Here is a 20,652-nt window from a genome sequence, read left to right as displayed (position 1 = left end):
CTTGATAGGGGAATGTGAAATGAGTTGGTATTGAGATGAAACATGATCAAGTAACTTAAATCAAAGGCTTTGGTAACTTTCGCTTCAGTGAGAATCATTAAGTCATCATAGTGTTGTTGGGTAGCTTGATTAAATGTCTTGTGAGCTTCAATGTTGATTTTCCCGTACATTAAAGAATTCTTTTTTTTGGGGCTTTATCAGTTTGTTAAAATATGCAATTTTTTTGTGTGCTCCTTTTTTATTGTATTTTACTGTGTGCCTTATCATCCTGAGTGAGTGATTTCTACCATTGCTGGGGAAACGGCCATTACAACGAAGCCTTTACAACGAAATCGTTAACCACGCATGCAGTACAACGCATGCGTGGTTAACACGAAAGCCTTTACCACGCATACCTTTACTACGAGGTTTGTAGTAAAGGTATATGTGGTAAAGGTAAAAAGTAAAACAAGCATTTACAATGCAACGGTTTCGCCTTTGGAAAAGTTAGAGCTATTGGCAATGTAAAGGACAATGCCATTTATTTATCTGTTTTCAAAACCAACACATAAATACAAATTTTGTCATTTACAATGCCAATAGCTCAAACTTTTCCAAAGGCGAAACCGTTGCATTGTAAATGCTTGTTTCATATGACGCTTGCTGCACAGTCTACATGCCAACGATTTTGATAAGTTAGGGTGGTGCACTGGCTCTTCCCTTCCCAAACCAGACATTTATTATCTGGCTTGCCCGTCTCTCTAGCAGAAAGCAATGATGTGAAAGACTGCAAACTTTTTCTCAGACCAGAGCTGCAGTTCCTTCTGTCCCATTAGGATATTTGACACGGGTTGAAGTCCAAGTAGGCGCGCGCGAAAAAGGTAAAACCGTGTTCTTTCTCTTCCGGACGGTGATGGAATTTTCTTTCTGACATAGTGCACTATTTACGGATCTTTAAATAAGAAATAATTTAAATAAAAAAGCCCCTCGTAATATAACCTGTAGAGCACCAATCACAATAGCCTCGCTTCCCCATTGGCTCCTCTTCCGGTGCATCACTGACCCACGAGACTGCAGCCCTCCCTGATAAAATACAATGCATACAATGCAGTGGCAGCGCAGCTATGTGACCTCAGGGTTGACCATCCATCACTGACAGTAGAAGCACCCTTCCTATACGGGCCCCTCCCCCACTACTTATTTTATTTTAGGAGTTTTATATAGCGCTAGCTGGACCCGAGGGTATCAGAGCGCTTTACATCAAGTAAATTATGTGCAAATAGGCAGTACATAATATATTCAAACACGGGGGTCGCTACTAAACCAGAGGGTCGTGTCCCCCTCTCTACAGCTACAAACCTGTTGAAAACAGACGTTTTTTAGGTCTCGCCTGTCGATGCGCATGCGCATCGAGCAAGCGAGACTATGGGGGCTTATCCACTCTTAATCCACTGCAAGGAATCGTGGCGATTCCTTGCAGTGCCCGTGACTTTTAAGCTCAAAGCGCGTGCACGTCCGTCTTGTTTTACCCGCTCCGCCCCCTCCCCTTCCCGCTGTGTACCATTTCTCCTCCCCCTCCCCTCTCCTCCGTCCGTCTTGTTTGTTTAATTTAACCCGCTCCGCCCCCTCCCCTTCCCGCCGTGTCGCATTTCTCCTCCCCCCTCCCCTCTCTTCCCTCCGTCTCGTTTGTTTAATTTAACCCGCTCCGCCCCCTCCCCTTCCCGCCGTGTCGCATTTCTCCTCCCCCCTCCCCTCTCTTCCCTCCGTCTCGTTTGTTTAATTTAACCCGCTCCGCCCCCTCCCCTTTCCGCCGTGTCGCATTTCTCCTCCCCCCTCCCCTCTCTTCCCTCCGTCTCGTTTGTTTATTTTACCCGCTCCGCCCCCTCCCGAGTTAGCCCACTGCTCTCTTCCCAGCTCTGAAGATCATCCTCGGCAAAAGAGCCGCCGACCCGCAGCCAGCATCAATGCGGTACAGACCTAGGACTATGCTGGTAAGTACTGGCCTCCGGTGCAAATGCTTGTTAAATTTATAATAACTAGCATCCGAAATATGTGTTTTTGTGAAAAATTGCAGCTTCTAGACCACGAGAGGATGAATTGTTTGTTTAGCAAGCGCTTTCACTTTTGAATTACAGAGCTGGGAGTGGCAGAGCTGACTGCTGAGCATAAGAAGTGAGATCTCGCCTTCTTTTCATTAACACAGGATTCACGTCAGAAACACCCCCTCACCTCCACTCCCATCCCTTGCCTCACGTCTCCCAGCACTGCAAGTACGGCTAGGGCTCGGTCCCCTTCCTGTTGTGCTCATCCTGATGCTTAGCTCCACTGCCTGCACACACCCTCCACCATGTTGCTTTTACTTTAACCCACACGCTGACCCTCGTGTTGTTTCTATATCCCCCCCCCCCCCACCCCCCCCCCGAACAATGCTGTAAATAATAAAAGGAAACCGTGATCTAAATTAACCTTTTGGCTGCAAGGCATTGCGTTATTTAATCCTTTATTTCATTACAGCTAAATTGTCATGTTCATAAAACCGGAACCTCGACCCCATAACGAGCCAAGCTTCCATCATGTGGGTTCTGCCTCCCTCTAAACGCGATGTGGTGTTTCAGCCCGATCTGCAGTCTTTGGAACTCGGGAACCCGGTTCCAATCTCAGTTTTGGCTCAAACTCTTGAGATTCTGGGCAAATCCCCTAATTTCCTGATGCCTTGAACAATGCATGTGGCCTAGTGTAATGTAACTCTCGCTTACGCAAAGTGCTCTGATCCCTTCTGATCGAATTCACGCTATATTCTACAAACTGCAGAAGACTGCACTAAGGGGTAAAAAAACAAAAAACAAAGCCTCAACATAAGAAAACACGAATAAACACTCGTTGACTGGCCGATTTGTACACAGTGGACCCAGGAAATCGGGACAAATCACAGCTTCCCTACTTAAATTTATAATTTTCAACAGATATTTTGTGTCAGAAACTCCTCCTTTTCCTGCATTAGGTGGAGCCACGCACGTCCAGTGAGAGCCTTCCTGTTGCGCCCTCCCTGCCAATCCTTTCCTTGTCGCAGCCCCCCATGTCCCCCCGTCTCAGCAGCTTGAGCTACAGCAGCAACTTTAAATACTTGCCACACAAGTAGGAAGAGCAGGCCGCATTCCTCCCCCTCACCCCCTCACCCTCACTCACTCACCCTCACCCCCTCACTCACCCTCACTCTCACTCATCCTCACTCAACCACCCTCAACCTCACTCACCCTCAACCCCTCACACTCACTCACCCTCAACCCCTCACCCTCACTCACTCACCCTCAACCCCTCACCCTCAAACCCTCACCCTCACTCACCCACCCTCAACCCCTCACCCTCACTCACCCTCAACCCCTCACCCTCACTCACTCACCCTCAACCCCTCCCCCTCGACCCCTCCCCCTCAACCCCTCACCCTCACTCACCCTCCCTCACCCTCAAACCCTCACTCACCCTCAACCCCTCACCCTCACTCACTCACCCTCAACCCCTCACCCTCAACCTCAACCCCTCACTCACCCTCACTCTCACTCACCCTCACTCAGCCTCAACTACTCCCCCTCACCCTCACTCACCCAAAACCCCTCACTCACCCTCACCCTCACTCACCCTCAACACCTCACTCACCCTCACCCTCACTCACCTTCACTCACCCTCAACACCTCACCCTCAACCTCAACCCCTCACCCTCACTCACCCTCACTCACCCTCAACCCCTCACCCTCACTCACCCTCACCCTCACTCACCCTCACCCTCACTCACCCTCACTCACCCTCACTCACCCTCACCCTCACTCACCCTCACCCTCACACAGTGCAATAGTTCTCAGACCATTTCAGTTAGAGCTTTTAGAAATGTTTATGGCTTTTTTTATTTGTAATACTTTAGCATTGGCTACAGGAAACAAAAATGCTAAACATTTACAAAAAAACCCCATAAACAATTCTAAAAACACTAACTCTAATGGTGCGAGACCTATTGCATTTCCAATGCTTGTTATTTATTCAGGCTGAGACACTAACTCACAGCTGGCTATTCCTGAGTAAGTTTACACCGGATGGAAGCCACACTGGAGGCTCGCACCGCTCACCACGCGCCCCTGGAAGTGGAAAGACAGACACTGCTATGCACAAGTAGCGCCCACGGGCCGGTGCACGCACAAAAGTTGCGCGAACAGCTGCGAGCGCCTTACCATCTTGTTAATATCCATGGTGGGAAAATGCGCCGGAGTGAAGCGCGGTGACTGAAGCTGCACAGATGTGCTGTCCCAGCAGAGCGGCTCCTTCTCCCCAGCAGCCTGGTCTTTATCCCATCTGTTGAGCCCAGAGGCCCCGGAGCGCGCCCCGAAGCATCAGATGCGGGACGAGGGCGCGGGAGGCCTGTCCCCTCCTCGCATGGGTACCGACAAGCGGCACCGACTCCCAGAGACACTGGGGTGTATTCAAGCGCCTCCTGCGAGGGGCTGCAGCTCTAGCCACTCGGGCCCTCTTCTTTCCTCTGGGTGGGTCGGTCCCTATGCCATCTGTGGAGAGGGCAGACCCCAGCGACGGCCAGCAGGCTGCTCCATGCCAGCCTCAGATGCGGTGCCCTTCAGCACCGCGGCTCTCCTCTCCTCTCTGCCCACCAAGGGGGGCCCAGTTGGCATCTCACCCGCTGAACCGAAGGAGGCCGCCGAGGGTCCAAGCGTGGCCCCCTTGCACTGTCCCTGAGAGGGACCCGCTCACACGCCCATTGTCATGAACTAGCGGATGAGCCCCGACAGATCCCAAGATGCGGAGCATGCAACGATCCCTCCGCTCCTCAGGGCGCCACGGATGACTGGCGCCTAGAAACCGCTCCCGGCGCTGCCGAGGAGCACACGGCGTGTCTGCGCGATGAGCCGCAAGTGTCAGTCGCCTGGCTGCCCGAGCCCTGTCTGAGCGGTTCAGTTTCAGTTTTGTTTCGCCTTTAGTTTCCTAAGAATCGAAACTAAGGAAGGCGCTGAAGTCGTAAGACGGATAGACCGCAGGCAAGCACTAAGCTGGGTTCTGCAGAGGGTCCTCAGATGGTGTGATAGCTAAATGTTGAGGAAAACTATAAACCATGCGGCCCGGGGAATGACATTACGGGGGTGTCCCGGGCCGGCAGCCAATGACAGCGCGGCCCGGGACAAAGGGGCGGGACTTAAAAAAAGTCCCAGAAAAGCCCCCGAATCGCGTTTTCACCAGAAAGCGTGATTGACAGCCTCTGTCTCCCAATGGCTAGCCTCCATTTATGGAGCTAGCCAATGAGAGACAGAGGCGGAACCAACGTCGATATGTAGGATCATGAGGTTTCGCCGTGGGCGTTGCAACTGCTACGCAGTTGCAACGCCCAGGACGAAACCTAAAAAGGGGGGCTAAAAAAGAAACTCACCTGAAGTCACGTCAGGTATCAGCGTCGTTTAAGAGAAAACGGAAAATAAACTTCCGCTTTCTCTTAACGACGTATGACGTCACCATGCTAGTAATTGTGGTAAATGTAATGCGTGGTAAACGAATTCCGTTGTAACGCATGCGTGGTAAAGGCATGCGTTGCAACGGAATTCGTTGTAACGTCATATATTCCCATTGCTGTTGTGGTTGATCACATTCTCGTTTTGGTTTGCCACTTCTACATTGATCCATTTTTTGTTGACTTTAGCTCCCAATTTTATTGTTCTGAATGTATGAATCAAATCTATCATTGTGTGAGGGGCAAACCTCCCATATTAAATACTAAGTCTTATGTGATGTGCACAAAACATTCTTGAACAAGGTCCCCCAGTGTGCAGTCAGACTCTGTCCCAAAGATAAACAAACTCTCTTTCAAATCCGAGGCCTTCTGTCTGCTAAAGTGAAATGGTCTAGTGAGAGTTGAGAAATGGGAAGAAGAGGCGATGACAAAAATTGCAAGGTCAAAGATATAGAGCATACCCTCTGCAGTTGATCTACCAATCCAACAAGTATTAAGGAAATTGATGAAAAACCACCTATTCAAGCAATAGAATCAACGAGATATGTGACCGATACACCAGTGACAATAGCTAGAAAGCCAGATATTTGCTGTGTGCAAATTCTATGAACTGTACCAACCAAGATTCCCCCCCCCCACCCTCCTATGTGCCTACCATATCAGCATGCAGTAGACGCTAAATTTATGATACAGCAGCCTGGCAGATTTCCAGTTGTTACCATGCCTGAACAAACTTCTTACATGTATTGTTGTGTAATTTATACCTCAGCAACCTACTTGGTTAACTGTATGCAAGTAGTCGAAGGGACGCATGTTGGCGACATATAAAAAAAAGTAAAACCAAATAAATAGTAGCTAAAGTTAAAAAAATGCAGACCTAGAATGAATGCTAGGTGTGGTCATGTACCTTTCCCCTGTCCATTAATTAGATAGCTGTTTTGTGTATGTTACAGTTCTTTGTCTAAGTATATAATTCTCTTTGCTTTAATAGGTAAAGGGAAATTATTGAATGCTCCAAGTTGTGTGTGTTTTACTGTAAACTGATCAGTAATGCTTATGAGCGGAGCTCTGAGGTGATCATTGCTCCTAGTGATTATTTGTTTGATGTCTACTTGCACCTTAGAGTAAGTGTAGTAAGAATGTTTGAAGACACATGATTGTTTTTCTATCCATTCTAAGTGTACTTCTGTGAATTTTGCAATGTATTTAAACCACGGCTGAAACGCTGATTGGGACTTGGCCTTAGCTACGTAGATTTTGCAAGTGGGAGAGATTTACCTTTATAGACCAGGTTCAAGTAACCTCTTCATTGGCTTCCCATGAAAAGGAAGGTACATTTCAAGGTCATGTGCGTTTCTTTAATGCATTTTGACACCACGAACCATAATCCAAGCAGACATCCTTGATAAATGCATGCTTCCCTCTACAGAGACCCTTCTCTTTGATATTCTGTCCTACTAAACATCCAGAATAAGATACTTGGTGATATCAGTTATTCATGAATTTCGGACCAATCTAGGAAAATCACAAATTTAAAAAAATGTGTACGCTTCAGTTTTAAAAACCATAAATCACCTCCAGTGTGTTTGAATTTGTGGTCTTTGCAGCGGCAAAGGGCCAAATGACGATTTTGCAACCTACAAAAATTCATTACATAAGCCTAATTAACTTGAGAGTTAAGCTGGCTAGCAAGAAATAAGGTAATATTTTGTTCTTTCTTAGCCATGTGCAGTATTCAACTCACTAGCCATGTTATGTTCATGAGTTCCTGTTTCTGCTGACCTCCTATCTTCCTTCAACGCTTTTGTGGATTGAGACAATGCATGCCAACATTCGGAGTCGAAATATGTGCAAACGTAGTCCTACTTTTTTTGCTTTTTTTTATTTAAAGAGGAAGTATTCTTCTTAATCTGTGCATTTCAAAAAACTTTTAGTGTGGACGAACTAAAGTCACTTTAACTCTCAGTTTCGAGACCTGGTAATCACAAGAAGGAACACCTGAGATGAAGTTGATAATGTTTAGATACATGTACACAGAAGTGTGGAGCCACACACCTTTAATGCTCTGCTTGGGGTTAATGAATGATACCGCTCTAATCGATCTATCATGCAAAATCTAATTGGCATTTTCAGAAATGTCCCAGACTTGAACTGGGTGGCCCTTAATATTAATTTAATTAACTTTCTTTATATTATCATTATTCTGAGCATGCATAGTTTTTGATTTGTACCACTTAGTGTAATTTGACATTGTTAAAATCCTTTAGGATAGGACTGTCTTTGCTATGAAAGTCCTCATTTTGTTTAATGGAATAGTAATTAGTAATACATTATTATATCACCATCCTTATAATTTAAATGAAACTGCTTGGTAGGTGGTTCTGTATGGTATTGGGGCTCCTGGGCAATACACAGGTAAGTATACTCTATTATTGAGTGAGGATTGCGGTGCGTAAGGGTAGGAAGAGCCACCCTCCTCCCCAACGTGTGTATATCCTCTGGTAAAACAGAACAACAGTCCCCTGCACGAGCTAACAGTATATCAATTATATCAATAACAGTGTGAGAAAAGCTTGAGTCTTTGCTGGAACATGTGCTTCAGTTTATTCACAACAGCCTTAGCCGACACATGTTTCGTCGCGCTTACAGTTGTGCGCAGCGACTTCTTCAGGGCTATACTCAATACGTGAAGATTCTTAAGTCCGATTGTATTTCTTTCCCGAATGGGATTCAGTAGGGTCCAATGTTAAACACACAGTTAAGACTACACATAAATTGTGTCCAGAAATAATCCCTCCTATTTACAGTATATGTATCCTGGCTGTGTTTCCCAATGGAGGAGTTCCTTAAACGATGATTTAGTGGTAGGGCAAGTTTAGTCAGGCATGCATAAATAAAATCTGGGGTGCATTGCACCCTCTCGATGCAGGGTGTGTTAAAGCAAATAACCGGCAGCCATATCCTTGCCGGTATTAATACAAGACCTTTGCCTCTGTGATGAACTGAGCTCCTTCCGGCGTGTAAGCTGGAGACCTGGATTTTAGGACTAATAATTTGATGTGTAATTGTGTAAACCAAGACCGGTTTTTGCTTTTTGGGGGTTTGAACAATAATTAACTGGGTAACTGTTTCACACTGTATGAGAGTCTGCTAAAATGTCGTTTTGTAGGATAATTCTGAATCGTTCTCATGTTTTTCTGTTGTTCCTACAGGCCCAGGTAGCTTTTCTTCAAGGGGAAAGGAAGGGGCAAGAAAATCTCAAGACAGATCTTGTCCGCAGGATAAAAATGTTGGAATATGCATTGAAGCAAGAGAGGTGAGAATTGTATCTTATGAAATACTTGGTATGAAATTCAGTGCATTGTACCAGTGCTTTCTCTTCCCATGTAAAAGTAGCTTGTCTTCCTTGCGTTGACAGTCACTCCTCTTGTCCAAGCTGTGCTTGCCTACTTTCTATTCCCTGCCAAGATGATGTCGGTTTGCAGTGTCTGCTTTCTCATCTGTCTTGTTGCAGCTCTTTAATTGCTCTTCTTCCTCCTGTGTTGAGCGATCTACTTAACTGCACTTATTCTCTTTATGGTGATGGTTCAGTGTGTTTCATTCAGTCTCGTCTTTTGCAATGGAACCTCTAATTGCTCCACTTATGTGTGTATCATTGGCTTTTCGACTCTGTTCCTTTTTTTTTTTAATCAATGTATGGTCTAAATAAATATATTTCTAGTTTCCAGTTTTGAATTATGTTTCTTTTACTGTGATCACGTATATTTTCCTAGTTTTCCACCATGCTTGTGATGCACTATTTTGCAATATTTAATTTAGTGGTCTATGCTTTCAACATATAAGGCCATGTTGTGATGCATTGTTTGCATCATTCATCTAATGCCAGTGCATCGCCTCTATCCTATGAATGCCTGGTAACTGCAGTGATCTTGTTACCCTTTTCTTTTTTTTTAACCGTCTTTATTGAGTTTTATTATATCACTATTGATCTTGTTTCCTTTGATGTGATACCTGCACCCAGTTACATCTCTTGTTTTTCACCTTCCAGGACAAAATATCACAAGCTGAAATTCGGAAATGATCCAATGCCAGGGGAAAAGAAGGCTGACCCTATGGAGACAGGTATTGTGCAAAACATGCATAACTGAGTGCAGGAATCGTGTACATCTGCTGGTGAGGCATATTCCAGCACACCTGGGAAAGTAGAAGGAGGCCTCTGTTTCTGCTTGTGGGATGTAAAAAGGGGGTTATTATGATCCCCTGCAATAGAGGCTGAGTTTTACTGTCCTCAGTATACTCCATAACTTGCAGTCATGACACTGGCAGTGCATTTCTTTCTAATTAACGATATCTCAGCTAATGTTTTTTTTTTGGCCCTACAAGCGCATATTCTCTCCACAGAATCTTACATCCACAGACAATGCAGTCATCGTTTTTAACATTTAAAATGTTATTGTTTACTGCAGCCAACTGTTTTATTAAATGAAAATGCAAGTATTATCACAGTTTCTTTTGGTTCTTATTCCCTGTATTTTCTGTCTGGATTAGCAGCTCTCAACGGGCCAGCAGAACCCATCACTTTGGAAAATAACCAGCTGGTCTGGAAGGAAGGACGGCAACTTTTGCGCCAGTGAGTACTCATGGGAGCAGAGAATAACCCATCAAACCTTCAGTGTGGTGCTGCGCTTTGAAATGTGTTGTCTCGTATAATGTGGTGAATGTGGGTGAAGAGAGAGTTGCCAAATGAATTCGAAAATTGTTTAGCAGCCACTTTCTAAAAACATCAATCATGGTTTGTCATCCCCTTCTCTCCCTTGGTCTTTATTTTCTCTCTTGTGCTTCTGGGCTCCTCTTGCCTTCAGATCCTGATGTCTTTCAATTTTTTTCCTGATCCTTGACACTCATCTGTACATTTCCCAGGAGTTCCTACACCTCACTACTTTAACTTTTTGCATTCTGACTGTTTTTCACATATTACCCCTAGAGATCATCTTATATCTAGTTAGGTCCTCTTCTCTTTATCCCTCTGATCCCTTGTCACCCCCTTTCTTTATCCTTCTAACTGAGAGGGTTTCTTCTCTCCTTATAGCTATGACCTTATAGCCTCTCTGCTTCCGAAACCTGTGATCCCTCTGGACCTCTTCCATCCTCTAAGCTTTGACTGATAATGGCTGACTTCTATGGTTTGACTAATACCAGCACACCATGATGTTCCTGTCTTTTAGTAATGGCTCCCTAGGGGTTCCTTTTTTTTTCTCGGTGGGCCCTGTGACTACCTTATGTACCTGTTTTGTCTAAACCTGGCCAATTTCTCCGTTTTATTCCCCGTACCATTCTACAGATTTAATTCCAAAGCAGTAGGCAAATTATAAAACAACGGGCACTCCTGTTTGTGATGTTGCGATATCCCTTTTATTTTAAAGCCTTCAGGGATGGTTCCCTTTTCATATTACTATAGCTTTTGAGAGGGCAATCACTTTCTGGGTCAGAAAGATGTATTCTTTTTTATTTTTATTTAACTAGTTATTTCTCCAATATGGAATCTTTTATATATTCACATGCTTGAATCATCACTTCCTGCCATCAGGCTGGGAATCACAGGTACAGTAGCATAGCAGTATACTGTGTAAAAATATACAGCATACTGTGTTAAAAAGGCCATATGCCTGAAACAACATAGTATCTTTAGTAGCACATGCACCCCATTTGAAAGAACCCAAACTTCAGCTAGTGAGGTGGAAACCTAAGCTCTCCTACTCTCCCTAGAGGCAACCATAGCTTAGATTTCTACTGCGCTCATGTTGTGTGTGTGAACTCTGTTCTGACCCTTCAGGAAACCTTGAAATTGTTACTATTTTGGTCTGCCCTGGGTTTGAACCAGCCCTGTCTTCAGCTCTGAGGTACTGTGAGTTTTTCTTTAACAGAAACTTACCATATTTTCTGGACCATGGAAATAATTTGGTCTGCCAACAAACTGTCATAATGGCTGACAGAGAGAAGTCTTTATTTAAACCATGTTCATATTTTGGTAATGAGAAGGTTAACACAGATGACCTGCATGCTCAGTGTGTTTGTTGCCTTTATCCAGTTCATAAGGCATCCAAGTTATATATTAGTAAGACTTTAAAACTAAAACACTCCAGGGCAAAGAAAGGAGTTTGGCATTATTTTTTATGGATAAAGAGAATGAATTTTCCTCCTTCTAAAGGACATCCCTTCTCTTTATGGGAGGATTCCATGAAAAGTGCCCCTCCAACCACTTCCACGAAGGCAGTGCACAGTTTCCCGAGCATGATTTATTAGGTACAACATTTACAGCCACCCCTCTGGCAATTTGCAGGATAAGCATACCTGTAGCACTGTAGAGGGTAGCAACTTAAAAGACTTATTTTCAGATGGAACATTGTCAACAGTGACATCAGCAACATCGTCAACGGCGAGAACTTCGTCAACAACGACCATACCGTCAGCCATAAATTCACTGTCTCTGCCACTCTGTCAAGATTAAACTGAAGCAGAGAGGTTTTTTTCACCATTAAAGTTGTCAAATTTACGTCCTGCTGAACTGCCAAGAATAAGACCAAGAAGAGGAGGCTAGTGATTATGCCTCGATGATGGCTTACAGGCCAGTACAATCGGATGTAAGATTTGTACCATATTTTGGAGAAGAAATGGTCAATGAGGAGTCCTACAACCAGATGTGGTTCAAGTGCTGATGGCTTTTTTTTATCAACAGACAATGGATAATTTCAATAAGTTGTTACCACAGCAAATTTCAAATAATCCTAAAATGGTACGACCTGCTACACCCATTCTGACGCTACCTCCTTTAACGGTTTCGCCTCCTTGGCAACCATTGCTACTACTCCCTCCTCCAACGCCAAGGGTATCACCTTCCAGATTAGTTCACAGAAGGGACATGGATGATGTTAACTTTAGTGGTTCTGTATGTTCTCAATCAATCAATCATAACATTTCTATAGCGCGCTTCTCACCTGGAGGGTCTCAAGGCGCTTGGGGGAGGGGGGGTCCGCTACTGCTCGAACAGCCAGGTCTTGAGTTGCTTCCTGAAGGAGAGGTGGTCTTGGGTCAGACGGAGGTGGTTGGGGAGGGAGTTCCAGGTCTTGGCAGCCAGGTAGGAGAAGGATCTTCCTCCCGTGGTGGCTATTCGGATGCGTGGAACGGCGGCGAGGGCGTGGCTGGTCGATCGTAGCTGGCGGGTGGGAGTGTAGAAGGTCAGGCGGTTGTTGAGGTACCTGGGTCCCAGGTCGTGGAGGGCCTTGTGTGCGTGGGTGAGGAGTCGGAACGTGATTCTTTTACTGACGGGGAGCCAGTGCAGGTCTCTCAGGTGTCCGGAGATGTGGCTGTGTCGGGGGATGTCCAGGATGAGTCGTGCGGAGGCGTTCTGGATGCGTTGGAGTCTTTTCTGCAGTTTGGCTGTGGTTCCGGCGTAGAGGGTGTTTCCGTAGTCCAGTCGGCTGGTGACGAGTGCCTGAGTGACTGTCTTCCTGGTTTCGGTGGGAATCCATCGGAAGATCTTTCGGAGCATGCGTTGGATGTTGAAACATGACGATGAGACGGCGTTGACTTGTCTGGTCATTGAGAGGGAGGAGTCCAGGATGAAGCCCAGGTTGCGTGCGTGGTCTGTTGGTTTGGGTGCGCTGCCCAGGGCAGGGGGCCACCAGGAGTCATCCCAGGCAGAGGGTGATGATCCCAGGATGAGGACTTCCGTCTTGTCTGAATTCAGTTTCAGGTGGCTGTTCTTCATCCACTCTGCTACGTCTTTCATCCCTTCGTGTAGGTTGGTTCTGGCGGTGGCGGGGTCTTTGGTGAGGGAGAGGATCAGCTGGGTGTCGGCGTAGGAGATGATGTTGAGGTTGTGTTGGTGTGCGATGGCTGCGAGGGGGCTGATCTGGTTGAGGAAGAGGGTGAACTCCCACAAGACGATGGAGGACAATATGATGTGGATGGGAATTCATTGTCCCAAGCGGAAATGTGGATGGACCGTATCCATAGGATTCTACAGAAGACGTTTCTACATTCCATGCATTAATAGAAAGAGCTTCCAAGAAATTAAATCTACCAATGATGTATGTAGATCATCCTTGTTTTCTTTATGGCTGTAAAGAACAACATGAGAAGTGTGTTAAGTCTATATCCATTCATTATTATGTCTGATCGGAAGGTTTGAAATTAATGAAGAGACCAGCTGTAATCCCTGGCTGCCCTCGGGATTGGGTTCTGATCGTAGCTCCAAGACCACAGAACTATCACACATAAATAAGGCACCAACAGACCATATGTATGTATACTAATTTATGGTATGAACATGCACAGTCCAAGTAACACGCTGTGACATCCAGCAGTAATGGGAACGGGTTCTCGCCACCCAATATCCCACGTGTATATTCACACCGTCCTCCGCATGAATGCCGTTCCTGACACTCCCCAACTGAGGGCACTGTGCTAAGTAGTGGCCGACAATGCCACTCGAGCCATGTTAATCGGTTTACAATAGTAACGACAATTACGCGTCTACCGTCCCCCGCAAGAATGCCGGTCCCGGCACTCGCCAACGAGGGGTACAGTGATGCCTTGGTTAGAGATTCACCATAGCACCGTGTTCCAACTCCTGGTGTGGAACTAATAATGACGGCTCCCAATTATGCCTGGAGACCTTTGACCCAATGCCGGGTCGGAGTCCGCAGGCAATGACCCACACTGTGACCTGCTACTCCTCACAGGGCCCCTTTATTGTTTAGGTATTTAAGTACTCCCACAGAAGTCTAGCGTGACAATGAGACACGCAGGAGCAGCCGCTCGACTCGCGCCTGGTTTCCCGGGGATTCCGGCAAGGCAATCCGGCAACCCAAATCAGAGCCAACAAACAAGGTTCCCAGAGAGCTCTCTCACCTGGCGGGTCATGTAGGAGCAGCCGCTCGACTCACTGGATTCCCGCACCTCGTGACGTAACGTCGGTAAAGCAGATAGGAACGACGTCCCTTACCTCACGGCGTCTCACTGACCTTCGGCACATCTCAATAATATCCGACGTTTGTTTTTGGCGGCCACCATTATTTTATACGCCTCTGGGTTTTGCGCATGCGCCTCGCACTGCCTCCCGGGATTTGTAGTTCTTCCCTGGGCCGATACTGGGAGTTGTAGTCCGTTTCGTCCCTTGTTGCGGTACGGTTGTTCTCCTGCCGCTTGCTGCTCCTACCTCTCCTTGAAACATGACACCAGCTACAGTTTCTGCAGCGATAACTCGTCTGGAGAAAAAAATATTAGGCTGCTGATTCATGACTCAAGAAGATCAAAAAAATTCCGAGGAGGATTCAATCAATATGGAGATCAGGGACGTTCATATTATCATCAAGGACAACCTGGATACGATCAATCGGAATCAAAGGCAGTCTTATGGGAGGTCTTCAGGGAGGAAGGGAGGTTCCTCACAATTGTGCAACAGTGACACTCAGAAGAGATCTCCCGGCTTGTACCCCTTTTCCATCTGACTCAGAAGTTTGGAAAGGAGGGGGGGATTACTTTTTTGCTCCCGCATGGAAGACCATAACAGACAAATAAGTGATGCAAACAGTAAAAGTCGGTCATATTTTGGAGTTCATCCAGAGACCCCCAGTTTACCCACCAGAAAAGGACCATCATCTTTTTTTTAAATTGCTTCAAATGGAAATTCTCATGATTGTCTTCAAAGGAGCCATAACAATTGTACCCAAATTGCAAAGAAACTGAGGATTTTATTCCAGGTTCTTACTAATCAATAAGAAGACTGGTCAATGGAGACCAGTACGGGATCCTAGACAAGATTCTAAAGAAAGTCATTTTGGATGATTACTTTACAAGAAGTCCTCCTGATTATGCAGGAAGGTGTTTTTTTGACCTCCTTGGACCTTCAAAATGCATACTTTCAAATACCTATTCATCAGAAAAACTGAAAGTACCTTCGATTCTCAGTAGCGGGGCAGCACTACCAGATCAAGGCTCTCCCTTTTTCCTCAAATCAACACCTTGAGCATTTACCAAATGTCTTGCCCCAGTGGTCGCTTTTCTCAGGCGAGAAAGTCACCGTGTGTTCCCATACATGGCCGACTGGCTCATATAAGTGCATTTTTTTAGGTCTCGCTGAGCCAGCGCATGTGCTGCTCTGCGAGACATTTAGTGAGTGGGCTTTTAAAAGTCCTACCTCACGCTTTTGTCTGGCATAGAGCGTGCGATTACGCGCGCAATGACAAGCAGAGGCGCCATATGGTTTTCCTCTCTCGTCATGGTGCGCGCACACCAATTGCCAGACTGCGTGTTTTTTTTTTCCTTTTTGCGCGTGCGTGCACAAAACTCCCGGTGGCAGCCGCACAACTTGCTCGCGATCACTTTCACGGGCACCATTTGCTTGTTTTCTGTGCATTCTGGCACTTTTATTTCATTGCAAATTCAAAACTACAACTACAGTAATACTAATTTATTTCAGATGGCATTTTGCATTTCTGGAATAAAATGGTAAAGCGAGAGCACAGTTGCAATTTTTTTCGCTCAATTTATTGTAATTTGTCGAGAAGCGGTTACTCAATTGTTTTTATCTTATCATGGTTATGAAAGGCACAAAGTAGACATATTGCGTGTCACAGCTTTACTTCTGCAACTCACAGCCGCAGACAGTGGTGTCTCACGGGAAAGAGCCTGCACTCTTCTGCAGCTCTCACACGTATAAGCCTCTCTGTTGCGCTTCCAGTTCAGCTGTCTTCACCATCTAGTCTAGGCGGTCTGTTTTGGGGGTCCCTGTGCGGGGGAACAGTGGGGCGATGTTGAATTTTACTTTCCCTTTCTAAAATATTTGCTTTTGAAAGTTTAAATAAATGTTACACTGTAGTAATACCTTCGCGTTTTCCATGGCTGTCGTGAGAATGAGTCTATTAAAATCTTTATGGAAAAATAAGCAGCCTCTTCTACGAGTTCCCTGCTTCCCTTGAAATACAAATACTGGTTTAGAAGTCTTTGGATTCTGAATACGAACAGAGGATATGAATAAGGAAGAGAAGAATTAAAAATCTGTGATTGGCTAGCAGTCTGTTCACGAAGGCTTTAAAAATGCTTCCTAAAATGTGTGGTTCATTTCCTGCTGAGGCGAAGTGCTGAGCTCTGTGTGTGGTGGCACCAGGCGAAGATCTGGTTTTCTGTTTCTCTGCCATGCTGCTGCCATCCTCTCTCGCTCTCAGCTGGCCACTCGCTTCATACTTGAGCACCCTGCAGCTCACCTGCCATGCTGCTGGCATCTCTAGCTGATCCCCCATCTGTGGTGTGGCCGCTGCCTTCTCATGTCTGTTGGCCACTCACGTGCAGAGAGCCATGGGACTACTCTGCCATACTGAGCTGCTGAACAGTGTTTGTTAGTTTGGAAATAGAGACGCACCTTTTTGTTTGCTTTTGATTGAAAGCTTGCGAAGTACTTTTGAAGAGGCCTCTTTTGCTGTTGCCTTTCACGAGTGAAGCTGCGGCCTGTGATCATAGGTAAGAGTCTGCCACGGGCGTCAGGGATTTAAGTGGGCCGGGTCCTGCCAGTGCTCGGCACCGGCAGTTCTGTAAAGCAGGTGCCGAGACTGGTCTCTATCACGCTCTCCTATTTTCGCCCTTGTGTTGAAAAAAAAAAATCTCACCTCTGCAGCAGTACACCCTTTACAGTTTTTGAGGTAACTTAATCTGAAAGAGACACGTTAAGTGATAGATTCCTTACCTTAGAATATTCCCCAGGCGTCAGACTGGATCCGGAAAGTTTTGCTTAGCAGTACCCCTGCGCGTCGATAGGTGACGTCGTGCTGCTCCGCGTCTGTCACTGGTATCGTGAACCCCCAGATGACGTCACGGAGACTACTTAGGTGCCACCCATATGCACTGACGTCCGTTCTTTCTTTTTCCGTGCCGAAAGCGCAGATCCGGTGGCGGACCCCCACGATCGGTGCCTCTACTGCCTGTAAACCGACCATGACTCCCGAGACTGTCGAGCCATGGCCCCAAAGGCCTTGCTGGAGCGGCGCCGGAAGTTGCTGGAGATCCGGCATTCCTCTCACCGCCGCTCCGGGTCTAGGGGCCCGGAGCGGCGGGGTTCACGGGACCGCTGGCGCGACCGGAGCCATTGCTCCTCGGGCTCTAAGTCTTCGCATGCAGATTCCGGTAAGCGACGTCATAAAAAGAATTCGAAGAAGCATGCTCCCTCCGACGTCCCCGCGTCGCTCCCCAGAGGTGGACAAGGGGGATGGGGGCCTACCCGCTATACCCGGGTCCGTCGGCGACTCCTGAACAGATACAAGAGTTTCTTGCTGCCATGGCCCGCCTCTTCTAGGCCCCGGGCTCCTGCCGGCGCGCCTTTGGGCCCCGCAGTCCCTTGTCCAGATCCTGCTGGCTCAGTGGCTCGCCACCGGCACCAGCCCCGGCGCCACAGGATCCTGCGCTGCTGGCTCCGACCCCGGCACCACAAGGTGCAGCGCCACCGGCTCCGGCCCCAGCGCCGCCCTTGGCTCCGCCCCAGGCGCAGCACTGGGTGCCGTTTATCCCATCCCTGCCCTGGTTCCCGGACCATTTTGTTCCGGCCTGAGATCCGAATTGGGATACGGCTCCACCCCGGCCGATGCCGTTTTCGGCGCTGTTCCTGACGCCGCTTGTCCCTTCTCCGGCTCTGGCCCTGCCGCCGCGACCGGCTCCCTCTACACCGGAGCCGTACGAGGTCTGGGACGGATCCGAGGACACCCTTGCCCGGCAGTGTGACTCCGAGCAAGATTGGATGGACGTCCTTGAAGATGCGTGCATACTTGATGTGTCTTCTGACCAGGGGTTTGCCTCTCCTCCACCTACTATGGATGAGGGTGCTTCCTACACCGTGGTGCTGCGTCGGGCTGCGGATGCTCTCAATCTCGACCTCCGTACGATGGCCCTTAAAACCAACTCCTTACAGAGGTGCTCCAGACGGCGTCTGCGTCGTCGGAGCCGCTGTTCCCTTTCAATGATGCCCTCACAGAAGTCCTCTTGGGCACTTGGTTGCGTCCGGCCACGGGGGCGCCGGTGGATAAAAACGTCGCTAGGCGTCATCGCCCGGCATCTGGTGATCTTGCCTTCTTGACCACTCACCACACGCCTGAGAACCTGGTCATTCAGGCCTCGAGGTTGCAGAGGGCCTTTCCCACGGCTCCGCCGGATAACGTCTCTAAAAGGCTAGACCAATTTGGCAAGAGGTTGTTCTCCTCAGCCAGCTTGAGGTTGCGGTCGGGTAACACCGCCTGCTTGTTGGGCCGTTACTCCCACGCAATGTGGGATTCTGCAACTCAGGTCTTGCCTCCGTGTTCTGAGGAGGTCCAGGCTGTCCTTTCCCAAGCAATTGCGGAGGGTAAGGATGCGGCAAAGTTTTCCATCCGGTGTAGTGTGGACACCGCTGATTCGTTGAGCGGGGCAATTTCTATGACTGTCGTTGAAGTGCCACGCCTGGTTGCGTTCCACTGTGTTCTCACCTGATGTTCAGAGCTCGCTTATGGACATGCCCTTTGATGGCTCCCGCCTCTTTGGCGATAAGTCACACAATGCCCTTGAGCGCTTAAAAGACTCTCGTGCCGCGTCTTTGGGTCTTTCCACAAAGAACCCTGCCACGCCTGGGTTTCGTTCCTTTCGTGGTCATGGCAGGGGCACCCAGGCATGCTCTTCCAGCAAGCCTGTGCAGAACCAGCCTCAGCACTGCCGCGGATTCCGCAGGGGAAGGTTTGATAACCAGCGCGCGGGTCAGTCCACTTCCACCCCCGCTGCTTCTGCCGCTAAGCCTCCCTAATCCGAGCTTCAGGGACCACTCCACGCCGGTGAGTGGCAGGATCCGCCACCACCTCCACCACTGGCGCAAAATTACATCAAGCAAGTGGGTGCTGCAAATAATCAGCCATGGTTAGGCACTCCCCTTTCTGTCCGTCCCCCCCCCCTCTGCGGGGGATCATTTGACTCTTCTCCGTCAGGAAGTCTCGGCCCTCCTGGCCAAGGGGGGCATTGAGCGCTTTCCCGGTCAGGACATAGAGAGTGGTTGTTATTCCCACTCCTTTCTGTTCCCCAAGAAGGACAAGGGGTGGCCTGCACCCCATCTTGGACCTCTGGGAAGTTCAAGATGCTGACTCTGGCTTAGGTCCTGGCTGCCCTGGACCCTGGAGGCTGGATGGTGACGTGACGTTGGACTTGCAGGGCGCATATTTTCACATCCCCGTCCTGCCGTCCCACCGGCGCTACCTGCAGTTCAGGGTAGGCCAGGAGCATTTTCAGTTTGTCGTGCTCCCCTTCGGCCTTACCAGTGCCCCTCGGGTGTTAACGAAGGTGATGGTCGCAGCTCATCAGTGCAGATCAGGGGTGTCAGTCTTTCCCTACCTCGACGACTGGCTGTTAAAGGCGGTATCACCCAAGGCAGTTGTCACCCACCTCCAGACCACGGCGACCTCTTGCATTTGCTGGGGTTCTCCATCATTGTGCCGAAGTCGCACCGAAGTCCCTCTCAGAAGCTCCCCTTCATCGGAGCGGTTCTGCATTCGACGCTGTTTCAGGTTTATCCTCCAGAGCAGCGGGTCCGGGATATTCAGGCTATGATTCCGCTCTTTCAGCCTCTAACCTGGGTTTCTGTCAGGTTGACCCTCCGGCTCCTGGGCCTTATGGCCTCCTGTATCCTGCTGGTGAAACATGCCACATAGCATATGTGGGCTCTGCAGTGGGACCTGAAGTTTCAGTTTGCACAGCATCAGGGCAACCTGTCCGGATCGCCGAGGGCGCTGCAGGTCAGTGGCAGTGGTGGCTCACGAATCTCGATTGGGTCAGTGGCAGATCCCTCTCCCTTCCCCAACCATAGCACACAGTGGTGATGGGTGCGTCCCTCCTGGGATGGGGAGGCCATATGGGAGAGGTGGAGTTCAGAGACCTCTGGTCTCAGGCGGAGTCCCGGCTCCATATCAACCTTCTGGAGCTGCGGGCGAACCGACTTGCACTGAAGGCATTCCTTCCCTCTGTCCGGGGAAGTGTAGTGCAGGTGTTCACGGACAACACCACCGCCATGTGGTATTGCGACAAACAGGGCAGGGTGGGGTCGTGGACCCTATGTCAGGAGTCTTTGCAGCTCTGGACATGGCTGGAACATCAAGGCATTACCTTGGTGG

At 48.2% G+C, this 20,652-nt stretch overlaps 1 protein-coding gene across 3 annotated transcripts in view; it reads left to right on the top strand.

Annotated features, from left to right (window-relative positions):
- The window catches only part of STRN4 (striatin 4), a 316,827-nt gene that overhangs the window by 42,280 nt on the left and 253,895 nt on the right, over positions 1-20,652 (top strand). For 2 of the 3 annotated variants that reach the window (XM_078660996.1, XM_078660994.1), the window contains 3 exons: positions 8,692-8,795; positions 9,528-9,601; positions 10,028-10,109. In XM_078660996.1, coding sequence (XP_078517122.1) covers positions 8,692-8,795; positions 9,528-9,601; positions 10,028-10,109 — 260 coding nt within the window. The remainder of the gene's footprint in view (positions 1-8,691; positions 8,796-9,527; positions 9,602-10,027; positions 10,110-20,652) is intronic. The other variant, XM_078660995.1, reaches the window with a different exon arrangement.

The sequence above is a fragment of the Lissotriton helveticus genome, chromosome 9 (assembly GCF_964261635.1).
Source record: "Lissotriton helveticus chromosome 9, aLisHel1.1, whole genome shotgun sequence".
Lineage (NCBI taxonomy): Eukaryota > Metazoa > Chordata > Amphibia > Caudata > Salamandridae > Lissotriton > Lissotriton helveticus.
Note: the sequence above shows the minus strand (reverse complement) of the source record. Positions and strands in the feature narration are given on the sequence as shown.